Genomic DNA, 19,398 nt, shown 5'->3' with positions numbered 1-19,398 from the left:
GATCGCCCAATTTCTCCCCCACCTCTGATGCCCAACCTTGATCACTGGCCTCCCTCTGTTCATGATCCCAAGTGCAGAGTGGCAGCGGGACTCCCAGCCCCACTGATCTCCCCCCAGAGGCCCTGCCTCTATTAGGCCCCACCCCCTTGGCACTGCCTGGTGGACAGTGCCAATGTGGTTGCTGCCACTTTGTTCATTGGGCAGTGTGAGGGGGGTCCGGCTGGCACTGCCAATGTGGCAATGCACAGGGGGCACCCCCATTACCCCCAATCTCCTGGGGGGGCCTCAATGGCCCCCTTTCACTCCAGTGGGGTTGGGCCGCCAGCTTCCCGCAACTGGGAAGCTATTGTAAACCCTGTTGGAGTGAACCATTTGCTGGCAGAGGGAGGGGGACTCTAGCGGGCCCGAGACTTCAGTCCTGGGCCTGCTAATATGCTGAATACATTTAAATGCTTGTTTAAGTAATTTATGCAGCTCCATGCCAATTTCTGGCGTGGAACTGATGGCGCTCGATATCCGGCTGCCAGAGACTTGCGGAAGCCGTGGCGCCCAGTGGGGAGCCCGTGAAACGGCCTCTGCTCCAGCCTCCTGGCCTACTGTGCTGTTAAAGCAGCACAGTGGGCTGGGAGAATTGCCCCCTTTCATTGGATATCCCTTGGTGCCATCTAAAAGATTTTTTTTAAAGTATATCTCATTCTTAAATATGCCCTAACGTTTTAAATAACAGCTGTATTTATCAGTATTTTTTGTAGCAGTCCCATTACAAAGAAAGCTCATTTTTAAAAGGTTCTATTTTGATAATCTTGGGCTTTCAACAATTGCCCTTTAAAATACAAGTGTTAGCCGATGTGTTAGTGGCCTGAATTTTGGGGTTAAATGTGCTTGGCGATTAACTTAAATTTGTACTTGGTATCATTCCCAGCTAGGTCAGGTATAGCTATTGGGGTTCAATAGTTGCATTGAATCTAATTTTAGTACGAGACGTTGGTGCGGCCAGATTTGGAGTACTGCGCACAATTCTGGTCGCCCTGCTAAAGGAAGGATGTTATTAAACTGGAAAGGGTGCAAGAAAAGATTTAAAAGAATGTTGCCTGGACTGGAAGGTTTGAATTATAAGGAGAGGCTGGGACTTTTCTTTTCCCCCTGGAATGTAGGAGGATGAGGGGGTGATCGTATAGAGGTTTATAAAATCATGAGGGGCAAGAGATAAGGTGAATAACCGAGGTCTTTTTCCCAAGGCAGGGGGAGTCCAAAACGGGTTTACGGTGAGAGGGGAAAGGCTTAAAAGGGACCAGAGGGGCAGCATTTTCAGAGGGTGGTGCGTGTATGGAATGAGCTGCCAGAGGAGGTGGTAGAGGCGGGCACAATTACAACATTTAAAAGGCATTTGGGCCGCTACATGGTTGGGAAAGGTTTAGAGGGATTTGGGCCAAACCAAGGCAAATGGGACTAGTTCAGTTTCGGAAACCTGGTCAGCATGGATGAGTTGGGCTGAAGGGCCTGTTTCCATGCTGTATATCTCTATGACTCTATGATACAGCATTAAGCTTCATCTTTTCCAAACAGCCTCTTGCATAAATGTCCACTTTTTCGATTCACCATCCTTCCGGACTCCGAGTAAGATTTACAGTTTGTGTCTGTTTTGTATTGTAGCTCCAAACCAACAGGGCATTGCACTGAAGCGGACTCCTTTCATGCAGGACACTTAGTCAGCACTGAGACATTCTCCTGTTCTCTGTAGGCTTGTTTCAATCTCTGCGCCCTGAGCTGAAAGGCCAGTAATAACTGACTCCTGTGCCAATTTATTGCACCATACAGTCTCCAAGTGAGTTAGGTTAAAAATCCATACCAAAAGTATGAGTCATTAAATCCAACCCTGCGTATTTATTATCTTGTATTGCATTACAGTCACGCACCAATGTCCATCATTTTCTGCCCCTTTTTTAATTGATATCTGCGTGCTGCTTAGAGAAGTGCAAGAGGAAGTGTCTGAGAGTATCCAAAGACGCAATGAGGAAAGCAAGTTATCAGTGACATTCTGAGATTGTGATATCCTTGCTTCTTCATGGAGTTTGATACAGCCAGTCAGCACTCCTGCTTTTTCCAGTGACTTAAATGGTTTCTTCTCCACGTGGTTACTTCTGGAGCTTACCAAACATCCATCTTTGACCCTCTCCTCTTCCTTGCACTACGTACTGCCCTATCATGATAAAACATACAGCCAGGTGTGCTGGATCTGCCTCCTTGACAACTTCCACACCACTAGTGTTTGCTGTTCTAGCAGACTATCTGTCTGACGGGTTATGAGCGTCAGAATTTCCTTCGGAAAGACCTAGGCTATCGCCTGCTAAACTTTTCTGCAACTCTGTTGCTGACTCCATCCGTGGTTGCTTGTCCCAACAGAAGTAGGCTGTACAGCTGTGTTCTCAGCCACCTCCTATACTCCTTATACACCTATGACTGGCCAAATTCACCTCCAACTCTATTTTCAAGTTTGCTGACGACACCACCGTAGTGGGTCGGATCTCAAACAATGACGAGACCGAGTACAGGAATGAGATAGAGAATCTGGTGAACTGGTGCAGCGACAACAGTCTCTCAATGTCAACAAAACGAAGGAGATTGTCATTAACTTCAGGAAGCATAGTGGAGAACCTGCTCCTGTCTACATCAACGGGGACGAAGTAGATAGGGTTGGGAGCTTCAAGCTTTTAAGTGTCCAGATCACCAACAACCTGTCCTGGTACACCACCATCACACACACACACACACACACACACACCCCCTCCCAAACTTCGCGCTGCCTCGGCAAAGGAACCAGCATAAATAAGGGCCCCACTCATCCTGGACATTTTCTCTTCCACCTTTTCCGTTGGGAAAAAGATACAAAGGTTTGAAGTCACATACCAGCTGACTCGAAAGTTTGCTTCCCTGCTGCCATCAGACTTTTGAATGGACCTACCTCGCATTAAGTTGATCTTTCTCTACACCCTAGCTATGACTGTGACACTACATTCTGCACTCCTTTCCTTAATGAATGGGATGCTTCGTCTGTATAACGAGCAAGAAACAATACTTTTCACGATGCTAATATATGTGACAATAATAAATCAAATCAAATGTTTTGTTTGACCCAGAGCTGAGCTTCAAATCCCATCGCAAGCTGCTTTCAACTTGGGAACATTACCTGCCTCTAACTCTAACTGTGACTGGAACCATTATTGATATTATCACGTCAGCCTTGACTTTCAGCATCCTTGTTGCTATGCAGCTGAACACCACCCTTTTGTACACCAAATTATCCCTCGCGTGCAAACTCACACGAAACCCACCGAGCTGCATTGACTTCATTTTCCAACAAACTGGCTTACGATACTTGTCCCTATTAACGTATCTCCCCCCCCCACTGCTGCAGTATGCCCTATATCTGCAATCCTTTCCAGCCTTCATTCTCAAATCTCCAGCTTCTTGCACTCGCTGTCATGCTCTCATGCCTTCCCTCCCTCCTCCATGGCTCCACTATTAGTAAATTGAGTCTGTGTCTTTATAAGCTCTGTTTGTGAACAGAATTCCCACTCACCTGAAGAAGGGGCTTAGAGCTCCGAAAGCTTGTGTGGCTTTTGCTGCCAAATAAACCTGTTGGACTTTAACCTGGTGTTGTTAAACTTCTTACTGTGTTTACCCCAGTCCAACGCCGGCATCTCCACATCATGTCCACTATTAGTAGCAGTACCTATAACTGCTGGGTGTTCAGTGTAGAGTGTCAAAGCTGACCCATGTCCTCAAATGTTGTCAGCAGTGTAGATGAGGAAGCTGAGATCCATGGCTGCAGAATAAGTGAAGGTGCCGGGGACGGTGCTGGAGATACTCTAGCTGCGATTAGTTAATGAACCCGACAAGGGCAATTCCATTGAACTGGAGAAAGGACATTTGAGGAGGATCATGTTTACCATATGAGTGTAGAGGAGTGCAGGGGGGGGGGGGAGAAAGAGGGGGAGATCAATGCATCTCAGTCACAATAGGAGCCCATTTACGACTTTGGTTAGTTTTTGTGGTAGAAACCTGAATACCGAGGCTTAACCGCAGAATTGCGGGAAACATACATGGCTTTGGAGGCAACAATGTATTTTTTTTAAAAATCCAAACACTTCTCTATTCCAGTGTGTATGAAAGCTGATAAGTGTTCAACACTGATGCAAGAACTTCCTGTATAATCTTGGGGAATAGGGACATGGAAAAAAAATACCATTCTGCTTAATTTTTTTTTCTGAATCTCAGATCTCTTAGCTGAGTTTTATGCTGCATAGATATTTGCAATGCGTCTTGAGGTTTGTATCGTACAGGCTTCTACTTTGTTATGTAAAATCTAACCGGCCAACTTGTGGTTGGTTTTTTTTTTCCCATCTCTTTCCTGTTGTGGCCAGAAGCCAAGTAAAAAGTATGTTTTCACTTACGCAAAGTGGGAGATGTGGGTCAGAGAAGCATTTCTAGCTCTATTGCAATCTAAACAGAAAAGAAAATCCGTCACACAGTCAGATTTCTGTTTTTAATCCTGCTACAAGTTGATCTTGATGCAGGAAAATATCCTGGGAACGTAATTAGGGGAGAGTCCCTTCTTCCTCATGCCGTGGATGTTGCCCCACTGCGAGTGTTTATGTTCGCAGCCCCTGAAGAATAACTGCACTGCTTGGCAGCTGCACTGAAGGGAATGAGCCCAAGAAGTTTGTTCATTTGCATTATTGGGGGAGAAAAAAGGAATAGCTAGATTGGGCAACTTTTGGAGGCTGTAACATGATCTTCAGTGCTTGTGTTTCTCTGTTTATGACCTTCTTGATATAAAGCCTTCCATTGTGTCACAGCTTTGTAATGCACTGGTCCCTTTATGTTTGCCTCCATCTAGTTTGGATAATATGTGCGCAGGAGTTAATTCTTTTGTTGTTCAATTGTCGGGGAGAAATTACCCCCTTGGCTTTCTGCCTCTCCTCGAGGTAATGATTTATTAGCATAAAGCTCTCCAGAAATCAATACTCCATCAATGTCATATCTAAGTGGTCACTTGTTCTGAGGGGAATACAATGCCAACAGGTTAGCTGTCCATGGGACAAGTTAACCCAGTGCTGCCGAGCCAGTCATCGAGATTAACAGCAGGGAAATAGGCCCTTCGGCCCAACTTGTCCATGCTGTCACTTTTTTAAAAAACCACTGAGCTAGTCCCAATTGCCCCCGTTTGGCCCATATCCCTCTATACCCATCTTACCCATGTAACTGTCTTGATGCTTTTTAAAGGACAAAATTGTACCCGCCTCTACTATCTCTGGCTGCTTGTTCCAGACACTCCACCCTCTTTGTGAAAAAAATTGTCCCTCTGGACACTTCTATGTATCTCCCCTCTTACCTTAAACCTATGCCCTGCCCTACCTTTGGGAAAAGATGTTGACTCTCTAGCTGATCTATGCCCCTCATTATTTTATTGACTTCATAGAAATCATAGAAACCCTACAGTGCAGAAGGAGGCCATTCGGCCCATCGAGTCTGCACCGACCACAATCCCACCCAGGCCCTATCCCCACATATTTACCCGCTAATCCCACTAACCTACGCATCTTAGGACTCTAAGGGGCAATTTTTTTTTTAACCTGGCCAATCAACCTAAACCGCACATCTTTGGACTGTGGGAGGAAACCGGAGCACCCGGAGGAAACCCACGCAGACACGAGGAGAATGTGCAAACTCCACACAGACAGTGACCCGAGCCGGGAATCGAACCCGGGACCCTGGAGCTGTGAAGCAGCAGTGCTAACCACTGTGCTACCGTGCCGCCGTGCTACCGTGACTTGTATAAGATCACCCCTAAGCCTCCTACGCTCCAGGAAAAAGAATCCCAGTCTATTCAGCCTCTCCTTATAACTCAAACCACCAAGTCCCGGTAGCATCCTAGTAAGTCTTTCCTGCACTGTTTCTAGTTTAATATCCTTCCTATACTAGGGTGACCAGAACTGTACACAGTATTCCACGTGTGGCCTTACCCATGTCTTGTACAATTTCAATTCATACTCTTTTCCATAAGTGGACTTGTAAATGAACAGGAGTTGGCGCTGGCCTTCCCCTGAGATTCTCTGGATCAGAGTGTTGAATTGTTATGCCTCTTCTGAGACTAATTCAAAATGGAGAAGGCCCTCATCCAGGAAGGCACCAAATGCGTCAAGAGCATTTGCCGGGAAAGTGCAGAGGTGAAACTGAGGCATCGGATGGAGCCTTCAAGCAACTCATCTACCCAACCCTTCAAGCACCACCACCTGCCCCACTTGTGGTAAAGTCTACAGATTGCACACTAGATTTTATCAGCCACCTCGTCAGACCAGAGTGGAAACAAATCACCCCTGATTGCGAGGGTCTGCGAAGAGGGGATTTCAGCAGCTATCAGGCGTGAAATGTGGGACCTTTTTGGTTTTTATGACACACAAACGTTACTGGACCTATCGGTGTCATTGGAAACAGCTCCTTCCCAATAAAGGAGCCATTTCACAAATCTTAGCAATTTGTTTGTGACCTTGTTTTCTGTTTCATTTTCCGTGAAATAAGGATTCAACTTAGTTAAGCATTTTTACCCTAGGTTTGTGAAGATTTACACAGTTACGTTTCTGAATTTGTGTACACATTCCTGCCAGTGCTGTAAATTGCCTGCACTGAAGTTTCCTCTTCAGCTGCTGCTCCAAATCTCCAGCTTTGAGACTGCATCAGAATACAACCATTACTGCGTGGCCTTTCCGAGAGATAAAACAGGGGACTCTTTATATATGAAAATCTTCAAAACATTAAAAAAAACACAGGGAACTCTATTACACGGGCCTATCCGTGTACTCGGACAAATGTACGAATAGCACTGGTATAGAAGAAGTTGCTGTCCGTTCTGTACCTGATGGACCACTGGTGGTGTTTGGGAGATGTGTCCATAATTTTGAGTGCGTGTGGATTAAATGCAAATCTACAATTTCATGAGTGGAAAAGCATTTTACTTTCCCAGTGCTAATCTTTGTCTCTTAATGGCCACTAAAGTTAAGACCTGAATATTCTTTCAAAATTGCACACTTTCCACTCCTTCAGCAGACATGGCGGTTTCGCTGTTGCAATTTCTCAAATTTGGAACAGCAGCTGAAGAGGTTCTGTATTAAGTACTCAGTTTCAAGTTTAAGATTTAAAATACAGAAAGACTAAAAACTGCATTTGCTTCTCAATTTAGTGCGAGTTTGTGCCTTGGCCAGTGTGCGCAATGGTCATCAACTCCAAGATCCCTTTATTTAGTTCCGTTCTCCTGCGTCCTAATTGACTTCCTCAGAAGTGCACTCTGAACTAATTTGTTCTGAAGAAATACAAATGAAATCTGTTTTGTGAACTGCGCACACATTAGTGCTATTTGGTGGTGCAGTCCTCCCGGAAGGAGCCATCTATCATTCTTGAGCTTTGCACGTGATCCCTACCTAAGCTGTGAGAGCTGTCAGAAATGACCGATCAAGATGACCCAAGGTTGCAGAGCAAGTGGGACTGGGAATCTGCTTCTGGAGCTAATAGCCCCAAGTGAACCAAAGTCTGACCTGATTTCCAGGGTAATAATGCCTAACCTAAGTGCATTTTTTATGTCCCAACGTAATTGTGGGAGCTTTTCGATAAACCCAGTCTGATGTTTTTAAAAAAATGTCTCATGGTAACAGTCATACGTATAACGTGTTTGAGCCTCATTCAACTGTAATGCGTTATGGATGGGATTCTAGAGTACAAAATTACATGTAATTGTTTAGTAAATTGCCAGCCTCTTGCAGAGGCCACCAGATGTCTAGTGTGGGAGATGGAAGTGTCCTAATAGATCTTTGGAGAGACTTATTGCACATTGCTGCTCCAGTGTGGATCCAGTTACTTTCATATTCCAGTTGGAACTCTGGAAGCCTGACTTCTGGGATGTAGCTAGTGTTAATTCCGATTACCATAGACTTATTCTTCTCTCTCTCCTCCTCCTCCCCCCCCCCCCCCCCCCCCCCCCCCCCCCCCCCCCATTCTCTCTCTCCCCCCACCCCCCCCCCCCCCATTCCCCCCCCCCCCCCCCCCCCCCCCCCCCCCCCCCCCCAACCCACCCACCCACCCAGGCTCCTGGAAGACTGATTTAAGTTTCAAGTTCAAAATAGCACAACTGTGTTGAAGCAGTTTCTTCATAGAATCCTACAGTGCAGAAAGAGGCCATTCGGCCCATCGAGTCTGCACCAACCACATACCCACCCAGGCCCTATCCACATATCCCTACATATTTATCCAATAACCCCTCTAACCTATGCATCCCGGGACACTAGGGCAATTTAGAATGGCCAATCAACCTAGCCCGCACATCTTTGGACTGTGGGAGGAAACCGGAGCACCCGGAGGAAACCCACGCAGACACAGGGAGAATGTGCAAACTCCACACAGACAGCGACCCGAGCCCGGATTCGAACCCAGGTCCCTGGAGCTGTGAAGCAGCAGTGCTAACCACTGTGCTACCGTGCCGCCCCATGGCACCTATTTTTATTTTTGGAAGTGCTTTATAGAACATTAAAGAACACTAAACTTTTAGAACATTAAAGAACACTAAACTTTTAGAACATTAAAGAACACTAAACTTTTAGAACATTAAAGAACACTAAACTTTTAGAACATTAAAGAACACTAAACTTTTAGAACATTAAAGAACACTAAGCTTTTGGAACATTAAAGAACACTAAACTTTTAGAACATTAAAGAACACTAAACTTTTAGAACATTAAAGAACACTAAGCTTTTGGAACATTAAAGAACACTAAACTTTTAGAACATTAAAGAACACTAAACTTTTAGAACATTAAAGAACACTAAACTTTTAGAACATTAAAGAACACTAAACTTTTAGAACATTAAAGAACACTAAACTTTTAGAACATTAAAGAACACTAAGCTTTTGGAACATTAAGTCGTTGAGGCCAAACGATGTTTTGCGTGAGCCCACTGAATTGAATCCTGTAATGGAACAATCTGACACTTGAGCAAAGAAGAAATGGGCTACTGAATCATTTGGACAGTGAGCCCTGTAGTCTTAATAGTCATTTACATTTGTCTGGGATAGGCCCATGTAAGAGAGTTCCCTGTGTTTTTTTAAATGTTTTTTGAAGATTTCCATGTCAGAGTTCGCTGTTTTCTCCCTCGGAAAGGCCAAGCAGTAATGGTTGTATTCTGATCCAGTCTCAGAGCTGGAGATTTGGAGCAGCAGCTGAAGAGGAAACTTATTGCATCTATCTCCTACGGAGTATTACGAGTAGCACTGGTATGGAAGGAGTTGCTGTCCGTTCTGTGCCTGATGGACCACTGGTGGTGTTTGGGAGATGTGTTCATAATTTTGAGTGTGTGTGGATTAAATGCAAATCTACAATTTCATTAGTGCAAAAGCATTTTACTTTCGCAGTGCTAATCTTTGTCTCTCAATGTCCACTAAAGTAAGACCTAAATATACTTTCAAAATTGCATACTTCCAACTCCTCCAGCAGTCATGGTGGTTTCGCTGTTGCAATTTCTCAAATGGCTAATAAAATGAATATGCCTAATATTGAATCAAGTTTATTAATATTTCTGCGAAGGATCCTTTGCTGTCAGTTGTTAATTTAGGCTGGGGATTTATTTTTATTAATTCTTTCCCCCTCTGGGCGTTCAAGTGTTGCCTAATACTTCATCCCATTCATTCTTCACCCCCTGTGAGCACTGACAGGCAGGGGCCACCGCCAGCAAATCTGATTCACTGCGGTCATTGTTAGCCATGTACATGCAATTCCCGGCAGCATGAAAACACAAGGAAAAAGGAGCATGTCTAAGCCATTTGGCCCTTGAGCCAGCTCTGCATTTCATGGCTTACGATCTGATTGTGGCCTTAACACACCTTTCCAGCGTGTCTCTTTCCCCCCTGCCCCTAACCATTAACTCTCTCGTTGATCAAAAGTCTGTTTAACTCTCTTGAATATATTTCACCACCCACTCTCCATTACTTCCTGCCCTAGACAACTCCAAAGATTAATAATCCTCGAGAGATTCTTCTTTTCCATTTTAAATGGGATACCCCTTATTTTTGAACTGTGCCTCCTAGTTCTAGATTCGCCCAGGAGGAGAAATACTCTCTCAGCATCCACCCTGTCAAACCCCTTGATAATCTTACATAATTCAATAAGATCACCCCTCATTCTTCTGAACTCCAATGTGTTTATGCGCAGCCTGCTCAACCTGTCCTCCTAACATTGTCCCTTCATCCCATGAATCAACCTTCTCTGAACTGCCTCCAATGAAGTATCCTTAAATAAGGGGAACAAAACTGTTTGCAGTGCTCACAATGTGATCTCACCAATGCCGTGTACAACTCCAGCAAGACTTCCCTACTTCTCCATTCCTCCTTGCAGTTAAGGGTAACATTCCACTTGTCTGCCTAATGATTAGCTGTACCTGCATGATAACTTGTTGTGATTCATGTTCAAGAATATCCAGATTCCTCTTTACCACAGCATTCTGCAGTCTCTCCATTCAAATAACAATGAGCTTTTTGGACAACCTCATATCTTCCCAGATTATACTCCATCTGCCAAATTTTTGTCTCCAACAGGCAGGTCTCTTAATAAGTGAACAGAAGTAAAAAATACTGGCTTGAGCAGTTGTGACTAGTCCCCATGATTATTCAGTGTTTCATTGTAAATCGTTGGCCAGACTCAAGAGTTTAATTGGATGTTAGTGAGTGATTCCTCTTGGAGGAAAGTGTAAAATCTGCGCAGAAAATTCAGTCGCTGGAGCCTAAGCAGAATGAATAAACTTCTCTCGCTCTTTTTCAAGGTCTGGGCACAGAAGGAATTTACCGTGTTAGTGGGAACAAGTCTGAGATGGAAAGTCTCCAGAGGCAATTTGATCAAGGTAAGCAGAAGAAGGGAAAAGAGTGTTCAGCAAACTGTTGGTTGGTTTTATTTAATAGTGTAATTGCCGATCAGGCTGTCTTGGTGTGTGTGTGTGTCTCTGTGTCTCTGTTGGAGTAGGGGTCCATTTGTCAGGGTGGGTGTGACAGGTGCGGCCAGATCCAAGTTATTTGTAGTAAATCTGCACTCGTATTTTTCCTGGTTCCCCACTCCATTTCACTCCCTCTTTTGGTAGGTTATGGGCACATAGATTCCATTAGCCCTCCAAAATCTGTTCCTTTTGATTTGATTTATTATTGTCACATGTATTAGTATACAGTGAAAAGGATTGATTCTTGCACGCTATACAGACAAAGCATACCGTTCATAGAGAAGGAAAGGAGAGAGTGCAGAATGTAGTGTTACAGTCATAGCTAGGGTGTAGAGAAAGATCAACTTAATGCGAGGTAGGTCCATTCAAAAGTCTGATGGCAACAGGGAAAAAGCTGTTCTTGAGTCGGTTGGTACGTGTCCTCAAACTTTTGTATCTTTTTCCTGACGGAAGAAAGTGGAAGAGAGAATGTCCCGTGTGCGTGGGGTCCTTAATTATGCTTTTCCGAGGTAGTGGGAAGTATAGACAGTGTCAATGGATGGGAGGCTGGTTTGAGTGATGGACTGGGCTTGATTCACGACCCTTTGTAGTTTTTGTGGTCTTGGGCAGAGCAGGAGCCATACCAAATCGTGGGACAACCAGAAAGAATGCTTTCTATGGTGCACCTGTAAAAGTTGATGAGAGTCGTAGCGGACATGCCAATTTTCCTTAGTCTTCTGAGAAAGTAGAGGCGTTGGGGGCTTTCTTAACTATAGTGTCGGCATGGGGGGGTCCAAGACAGGTTGTTGGTGATCTGGACACCTAAAAACATAAAGCTCTCAACCAATTATACTTCGTCCCCATTGATGTAGACAGGGGCATGTTCTCCTTTACGCTTCCTGAAGTCGATGACAATCTCCTTCATTGTTGACATTGAGGGAGAGATTATTGTCATTGCACCAGTTCACCAGATTCTCTATCTCTTGTAGTTCATGCATTGGCTAAGTCAGTTGGGTCCTTGTTGGCAGGTTAATCTGAGCTTGGTAGTGATGTTGCTCAAGGTAGTGGTGGGGATACATGATTAAACTCCATACTATCCATGCCCAAATGGCCACTTTTCTTTGATGTTGAAGTGAATAGTGTCTTCCCTGTTACTGCCATGGATGAGCAGTCACTCAGCAGTGAGGAAAGTTCAAACCCAAACCTTCCTTGGTTTTTTGATTGAAGTGCAGAATCTAAGCCAGTCTGAAAGATTGATTTGGATTTTATTTTTGAGGGAAATTCATTGCCATCATCAGTCCTTGAGTTATTGATTTAGATTGTAAGGGACTTTTGTCTGAAAGTTGTATATAGCAGGGCCATATTGTTAAGCATGTTGTCCTTTTTTTTTTTTGCTGATGGAAATATCTTGTTCCTGTTTACAGACCACAGCATGGTTCTACAGGAGAAGGATTTTGCAGTGAATACTGTAGCTGGAGCAATGAAAAGCTTCTTCTCGGAACTTCCTGAGCCACTGGTCCCGTATAATACCCAGGTCGAACTAGTGGATGTCGGCAGTAAGTACCAGACCCAGAACAAAACCTACAGGAGAAAGAAAGTGCCTTTGTATAGCATCTTGCAGAAAATTCCAAATATTTAGCTAATGGATTATTTTTAAAGAGCAATTATTAATGTTAAGTAGGCAAATATGACCAATTTTCACACGCAGCATCCCATAAATGGGAAACTGGATGTTCTGAAGCCATTGGCAACCCTCTGTAGCCATCGTCAGCTGTCCCTAGATTTGAGGATGAAGTTGTCTTGGTTATAAGATTCTGGCATTGAGTGATATTCAACCCACTGATCTTCGGGATGTTCCCAAAAAATGTGGGATCTGGATTGCAGGATTCATTTCCCTTTATTTCCTGTTCTGCTGCTGCTCTGCCTCATTAAGACTTGAAGCATAATGTGACTTGATGGACAAGATGTTGCCACTTTGAATGAGTGGCAAGCTCTGCCAGTCATTAATGCTGAGTGTGTCTTTGAAGTATTTTCATTGTCCTGGTTAGAACACTGGGATTTGAGGAAACAGGATATGACTCGGTGCCGGGGTGGTTGCTTGATAGTTCTCCCATTGAGTCAGGAGTATGTGGCAGAGGCATTGCTGATGCAAGTTCTCTAGCTCTCTTACTTGTCACTGATGCACAGTCCACACCACACTGCAGTACAAGAGTGTGATGTGACAACTGTTGTGTAGATAGGGACTTTTGACTTGCAGAGATCTTTGTTGTCAAGCCATGGTTGGTAGAAAGTTGAGTGGCTGATGAGGTGTTAGCAACGCTCCTGTGTCTCGCTGAAATGTGCATTTCTGCTGTGCGATCGTACCCAGCCTAATTTGATCCAATCCTCCTCTCCACTGCTATCTGTGCACACCTGTTTTCCAGGAGAGTCACTGGATGGTATCAAGGAGGGGGGAGGTCCTTGTTGATGCTTCTTCTCACTTTGCCTCTGCTTCACTCCAGTCCTGCCCCCCACGCGCATGCTGAAGGACAGCTTTTCAAGCATTCCATTGAAATCCACCAATTCGGCTCAACCAGGGATCTAACTAATAATCGTTTCTCCCCTGTGGTTATCTACTGTATCAAGTGGTCGCCTTTAGCCCATGAAAAATTGGGTGAATTAAGATTCTCCCCTCAAACCTCAGTTTCACTTCTCCCTCGGCTCTCCAGTGGTTAGCACTGCTGCCTCACAGCGCCAGGGACCTGGGTTCGATTCCTGGCTTGGATCACTGTCTGTGTGGAGTCAGCACATTCTCCCCATGTCTGCATGGGTTTCCTCTGGGTTCTCCGGTTTCCTCCCACAATGCGAAAGACATGCTGTTTAGGTGAATCAGCCGTGCTAAATTCTCCCTCCGTGTACCCCAATGGGCACCAGAGTGTGGTGACATGGGGATTTTCACAGTAACTTCATTGCAGTGTTAATGCAAGCCCACTTGTGACACTGATAAATAAGCTTTTGACACCCAAACATGGAAAATAAACTGTTCTCCATGTGCCATCAGTCCACTGCAAGAACTGGCGTCTCCGTTGCAGTGCAGTGGGCATGAATTCAGCTGCTGCCACTCCGATGCAGCACATTGATTCAGCAGGGTGGTGAGCCGCAGTCTGCATTAAATTACTAATTTTTCTTCCCTCAGAACAGCCTGATAAGGAGCTGAAGCTCAATGCACTTAAGGATGTGTTGAAGAAGTTTCCTAAAGAGAATTATGAGGTCTTCAAATATGTCATCACCCACTTAAACAAGTAAGTAATTACTTGCGGCATGCAACCAGGCCGTCAAACGTTAAGATTGTGATTATTAATTAGCCTTTCTAATTAATGGTGCAGAAGATATCATAACCTAATATCTCAAATAGTTGTGAGGTATGGTTTGTCTCTTAACGAAATAAATCATTTTAAAGCAAAGAAAATAATGGATCGCCAGAAATTTAAAGCATTTGCCCTAGCACGTCTGAGTGTGATCACCCTTGCTGCATGTTCCTGCCACTCCAATCTTAACACCACTGCAGCACAGCAGAGATGAAATTACAGACACGTGTTTTAGATATTCCTTCTGGAGTTATCAGGATATGCCTTCCTAACCCGTTATTCCTGTATGCTGAATGTGCTTAACAAGGTCAGAATAAATTCCTGTGTACACTTCAATGCAGGCATTAACCTGTTTTTAAAAATAACTATTGGTGCACTGACAGCATGCATGTTGGAATTTATTAATTGGGCATCAGGACAGAAACAACATTTTTGTCCTGAGATCTCCTTACTTCTCTTGTAGCATGAGCTGTCCAAGGTTAAACCTCTGGTAAACCTTACGTGAGTTTAAACTCACTGGAACCTCCATTATCTGTACTCCAATAAGTGTGCTCTTGACTATCAACCAGAAATTATGCAAGATAAAGTCCTGAATGTAAAGCAACCTCATGGTGAAGGTGTACTCTTTCCCCCCTCAAACATCCCTTCTCTTACTAGTCCGAGGAAAATTAAATTTGACTTGGGGGCGGCACGGTGGCACAGTGGTTAGCGCTGCTGCCTCACAGAGCATGGGACCCGGGTTCGATTCCCACCTCGGGTCACTGTCTGTGTGGAGTTTGCACGTTCTCCCTGTGTCTGCGTGGGTTTCCTCCGGGTGCTCCGGTTTCCTCCCACGCTCCAGAGATGTGCAGGTTGAGTTGATTGGCTATGCTAAATTGTCCCTTAGTGTCAGGGGGACTAGCTAGTAGGGTAAACACATGGAGTTGTGGGGATAGGTTGTGGGTGGGATTGTGATCGGTGCAGACTCGATGGCCGAATGGTCTCCTTCTGCATTGTAGGAGTCTATGATTCTATGATATTTTGCATTTTTTTTGTCCTGATTGCAGATCTAAGGTGTTCCTGTACAATGTGTGGATAACCAAAATCTGAGGACCTTTGATTTTCAGAGATGGGAAGGGGGTGATTTTGTTCTTGGGCCGTGGGTGATGCTGGAAAGGCAATGGGCGCACAGTGGTTAGCACTGCTCCTCACAGCGCCAGGGACCCAGGTTCAATTCCTGGCTTGGGTCACTGTGCGGAGTCTGCACATTCTCCCCGTGTCTGCCTAGGCTTCCTCCGGGTGCTCCAGTTTCCTCCCACAGTCTGAAAGATGTGCTGGTTAGGTGCATTGGCTGCGCAAAATTCTCCCTCAGTGTACCCGAACAGGCACCGGAGTGCGGCAACTAGGGGATTTTCACAGTAACTTCATTGCAGCGTTTCGGGGCGGCATGGTAGCATAGTGGTTAGCACTGCTGCTTCACAGCTCCAGGGACCTGGGTTCGATTCCCGGCTCGGGTCACTGTCTGTGCGGAGTTTGCACATCCTCCCTGTGTCTGCGTGGGTTTCCTCCGGGTGCTCCAGTTTCCTCCCACGGTCCAAAGATGTGTGGGTTAGGTTGATTGGCCAAGCTAAATTGCCCCTTAGTGTCCCGGGATGCGTAGATTAGAGGGATTAGCGGGTAAATATGAGGGTTAGAGGGATTAGCGGGTAAATATGTAGGGATACGGGGATAGGGCCTGGGTGGGATTGTTGTCGGTGCAGACTCGATGGGCCGAATGGCCTCTTTCTGCACTGTAGGGTTTCTATGGATGTTTCTAGGGATGTTAATACAAGCCTACTTGTGACACTAATAAATAAACTTAAATGTTATTCTGCCCTAGTTAAGGCAGTTGAATACTTCCTTGTCCACACCATTTTGACAAACCATGTGTAGGCCGGACTGGGTAAGGCTGACAGTTCGGTCCTGCAAGATGTTATTGGGCCAGTTAAATTTTACAACAATCTGCCAGCTTGTTGAATAACTTGCCATCATATGGTTTCAACTCCCCCATCAATTTAGGACCAAAAACACAAAATGGTCACATCCTCCATGTTAGAAATGCCACAATATGAAACTTTTGGGAAGTGTGCTTATAACCTGATGAACCAGGTTATGTAGAGTACTTCTATCTTTTATTTGTTTTTTGTTGCTTTGCTTTTATTGGGGAGGTGATGACCTAGTGGTATTATTGCTAAAGTTTATTCATTTATCACAAGTCAGGCTTACATTAACACTGCAATGAAGTTACTGTGAAAATCCCCTCATCGACATGTTCCAGCGCCTGTTCGGGTCAATGCACCTAACCAGCACATCTTTCAGACTGTGGGAGGAAACCAGAGCATCCGGAGGAAACTCGTGCAAACACGGGGAGAACGTGCAAACTCTGCACAGACAGTGACCCGAACCAGGAATCGAACCCGGGTCCCTGGTGCTGTGAGGCAGCCGTGCTAACCACAATGCCACCGTGCCGCCCATTAGACCATTAATCCAGAAACTCAGCTAATGTTCTGAGTTCGCCATGACAGATGATGGAATTTGAATTCAATTTTTAAAAATCTGGAATTAAGAATCTACTGATGACCATGAAGCCATTATCGATTGTCGGAAAAACCCATCTGGTTCACTAATGTCCCTTTAGGGAAGGATATCTGCCGTCCTTACCCGGTCTGGCCTACATGTGACTCCAGAGCCACAGCCATGCGGTTGACTCTCAACTGTCCTCCAAAGGGCAACTATTGATGGGCATTGCTGGCTGGACCAGCATTTACTGCCTATGTCCCACGAATGAATAAAAAAAACAAGACCCATTTAGTTGAATACACAGCAGGGAAATGTGGTTATTTTTCTGATAAGGTCTGCAGTGTCACTCTGCAAGTAATTTTTAAGCAACAAATTCACCCAGGAGGAATCATAGAAATCATAGAATCCTACAGTGCAGAAGGAGGCCATTCGGCCCATCAAATCTGCACCGACCACAATCCCACCCAGGCCCTACCCCCACATATTTACCCGCTAATCCCTCTAACCTACGCATCTCAGGACTCTAAGGGACTATTTTTAACCTGGCCAATCAACCTAACCCGCGCATCTTTGGACTGTGGCAGGAAACCGGAGCACCCGGAGGAAACCCACACAGACACGAGGAGAATGTGCAAACTCCACACAGACAGTGACCCAAGCCGGGAATCGAACCCAGGTCCCTGGAGCTGTGAAGCAGCAGTGCTAACCCACTGTGCCACCGTGCCGCCCCAATCTCCCACCAGCATCCTCCTGCTGAAACTCATTGCTTTCACTGACCTGTGTCCAGTTGCATGTGCTTTCCAGCAGGGTCACTACATAGCAATCAAAAGTGGGGCCCAGACTGGGCTTTGCCCTGTCATCTACTCTTTGCCCTCTTCCCGGCTGACTTTCAGGGTGACGGGACTATTGTTTCACATTGGATCGGCAGTTGGCTGTATGCTAAAATAAAACCGGTTTGTATGAACCTTGGCATGATAACGGTTGGGCTGTGATTTCCGCCTTAATCATAACATATTTATTTTAATTGGCAGTTTTTGGTGGGGAAGATAGCGAACCTTTTTGTTATAGGTGTGACTTTTGTTTCTTTGTAAAGTAAATAGAATGTCAGAAGTGCTCGACAGTGCTGACCGATCTGTGGAAAAGGGGTACAAACTTGCATTTCGTTCTCTGGTGAAGGCTTGCACTGAAGTCATAGAATCCCTGCAGTGCGGACGGAGGCCATTCGGCCCATCGAGTCTGCACCGACCACAATCCCAACCAGCCTCTATATTCCCGTAACCCCGCATATTTACCCTGCTAATCCCCCCCAACATTAGGATCAATTTAGCATGGCCAATCAACCTAACCCGCACATCTTTGGGACTGTGGGAGGAAACCCACACAGTCACGGGGAGAATGTGCAAGCTCCACACAGTGACCGAAGGCCGGAATTGAACCCGGGTCCCTGGCGCTGTGAGGCACCACAGCTAGCCCTGTGCCACCCATGAAATGAACTAACGTAGGGGGGAGCTATACGATAAATGGCAGAACCATAAAGGGTGTAGATACGCAGAGGGACCTGGGTGTGCAAGTCCACAGATCCTTGAAGGTGACGTCACAGGTGGAGAAGGTAGTGAATAAGGCATATGGCATGCTTGCCTTTATAGAACGGGGCATAGAGTATAAAAGTTGGGGTCTGATGTTGCAGTTGTATAGAACGTTGGTTTGGCCGCATTTGGAATACTGCGCCCAGTTCTGGTCGCCACACTACCGGAAGGACGTGGAGGCTTTAGAGAGAGTGCAGAGGTGGTTTACCAGGATGTTGCCTGGTATGGAAGGGCTTAGTTATGAGGAGAGATTGGGTAAACTGGGGTTGTTCTCACTGGAAAGACGGAGGATGAGGGGTGACCTAATAGAAGTGTATAAAATTATGAAAGGCATAGATAGGGTGAACGGTGGGAAGCTTTTTCCCAGGTCGGTGGTGACGTTCACGAGGGGTCATAGGTTCAAGGTGAGGGGGGTGGGGGAGGCTTAACACGGATATCAGAAGGACGTATTTTACACACAGGGTGGTGGGGGCCTGGAATGTGCTGCCGGGCAAGGTGGTGGAGGCGGACATACTGGGAACGTTTAAGACTTATCTAGATAGCCACGTGAACGGAGTGGGAATGGAGGGATACAAAAGAATGGTCTAGTTTGGACCAGGGAGGGCCGAAGGGCCTGTTCCTGTGCTGTATTGTTCTTTGTACATTTTAGATGGTGATTAATTTGCTGCATATTTTTAATGTTTTGAGGGAATTATCTTGTGGTGTGGATGGGTTCTGTTCCAAATGGTCTTGGGAGATATTTTTTCTAGTAGTGAGAGAAGGGATGTTGGAGAAGAAGAGTACACACACCTTCACCGTTAAGGGGAGACATTGACAAAGCGGCAATGTCACGGGACAGAGGCCCAGGCCCAAACCCTGGGGGCGAGAGTTCAAATCCCACCACAGCAGCGGGTGTAATTTGCATACCACTAATAAAT

At 45.5% G+C, this 19,398-nt stretch overlaps 1 protein-coding gene across 3 annotated transcripts in view; it reads left to right on the top strand.

Annotated features, from left to right (window-relative positions):
* The window catches only part of arhgap35a (Rho GTPase activating protein 35a), a 159,979-nt gene that overhangs the window by 135,681 nt on the left and 4,900 nt on the right, over nt 1–19,398 (top strand). For all 3 annotated transcript variants that reach the window (XM_078241732.1, XM_078241731.1, XM_078241733.1), the window contains exons 5-7: nt 10,864–10,941; nt 12,435–12,566; nt 14,186–14,291. In XM_078241732.1, the coding sequence (XP_078097858.1) occupies nt 10,864–10,941; nt 12,435–12,566; nt 14,186–14,291 (316 nt within the window). The remainder of the gene's footprint in view (nt 1–10,863; nt 10,942–12,434; nt 12,567–14,185; nt 14,292–19,398) is intronic.

The sequence above is a fragment of the Mustelus asterias genome, chromosome 24 (genome assembly GCF_964213995.1).
Source record: "Mustelus asterias chromosome 24, sMusAst1.hap1.1, whole genome shotgun sequence".
Lineage (NCBI taxonomy): Eukaryota > Metazoa > Chordata > Chondrichthyes > Carcharhiniformes > Triakidae > Mustelus > Mustelus asterias.
The sequence above is the reverse complement of the archived record's forward strand: the minus strand, read 5'-3'. Positions and strand labels throughout refer to the sequence as shown.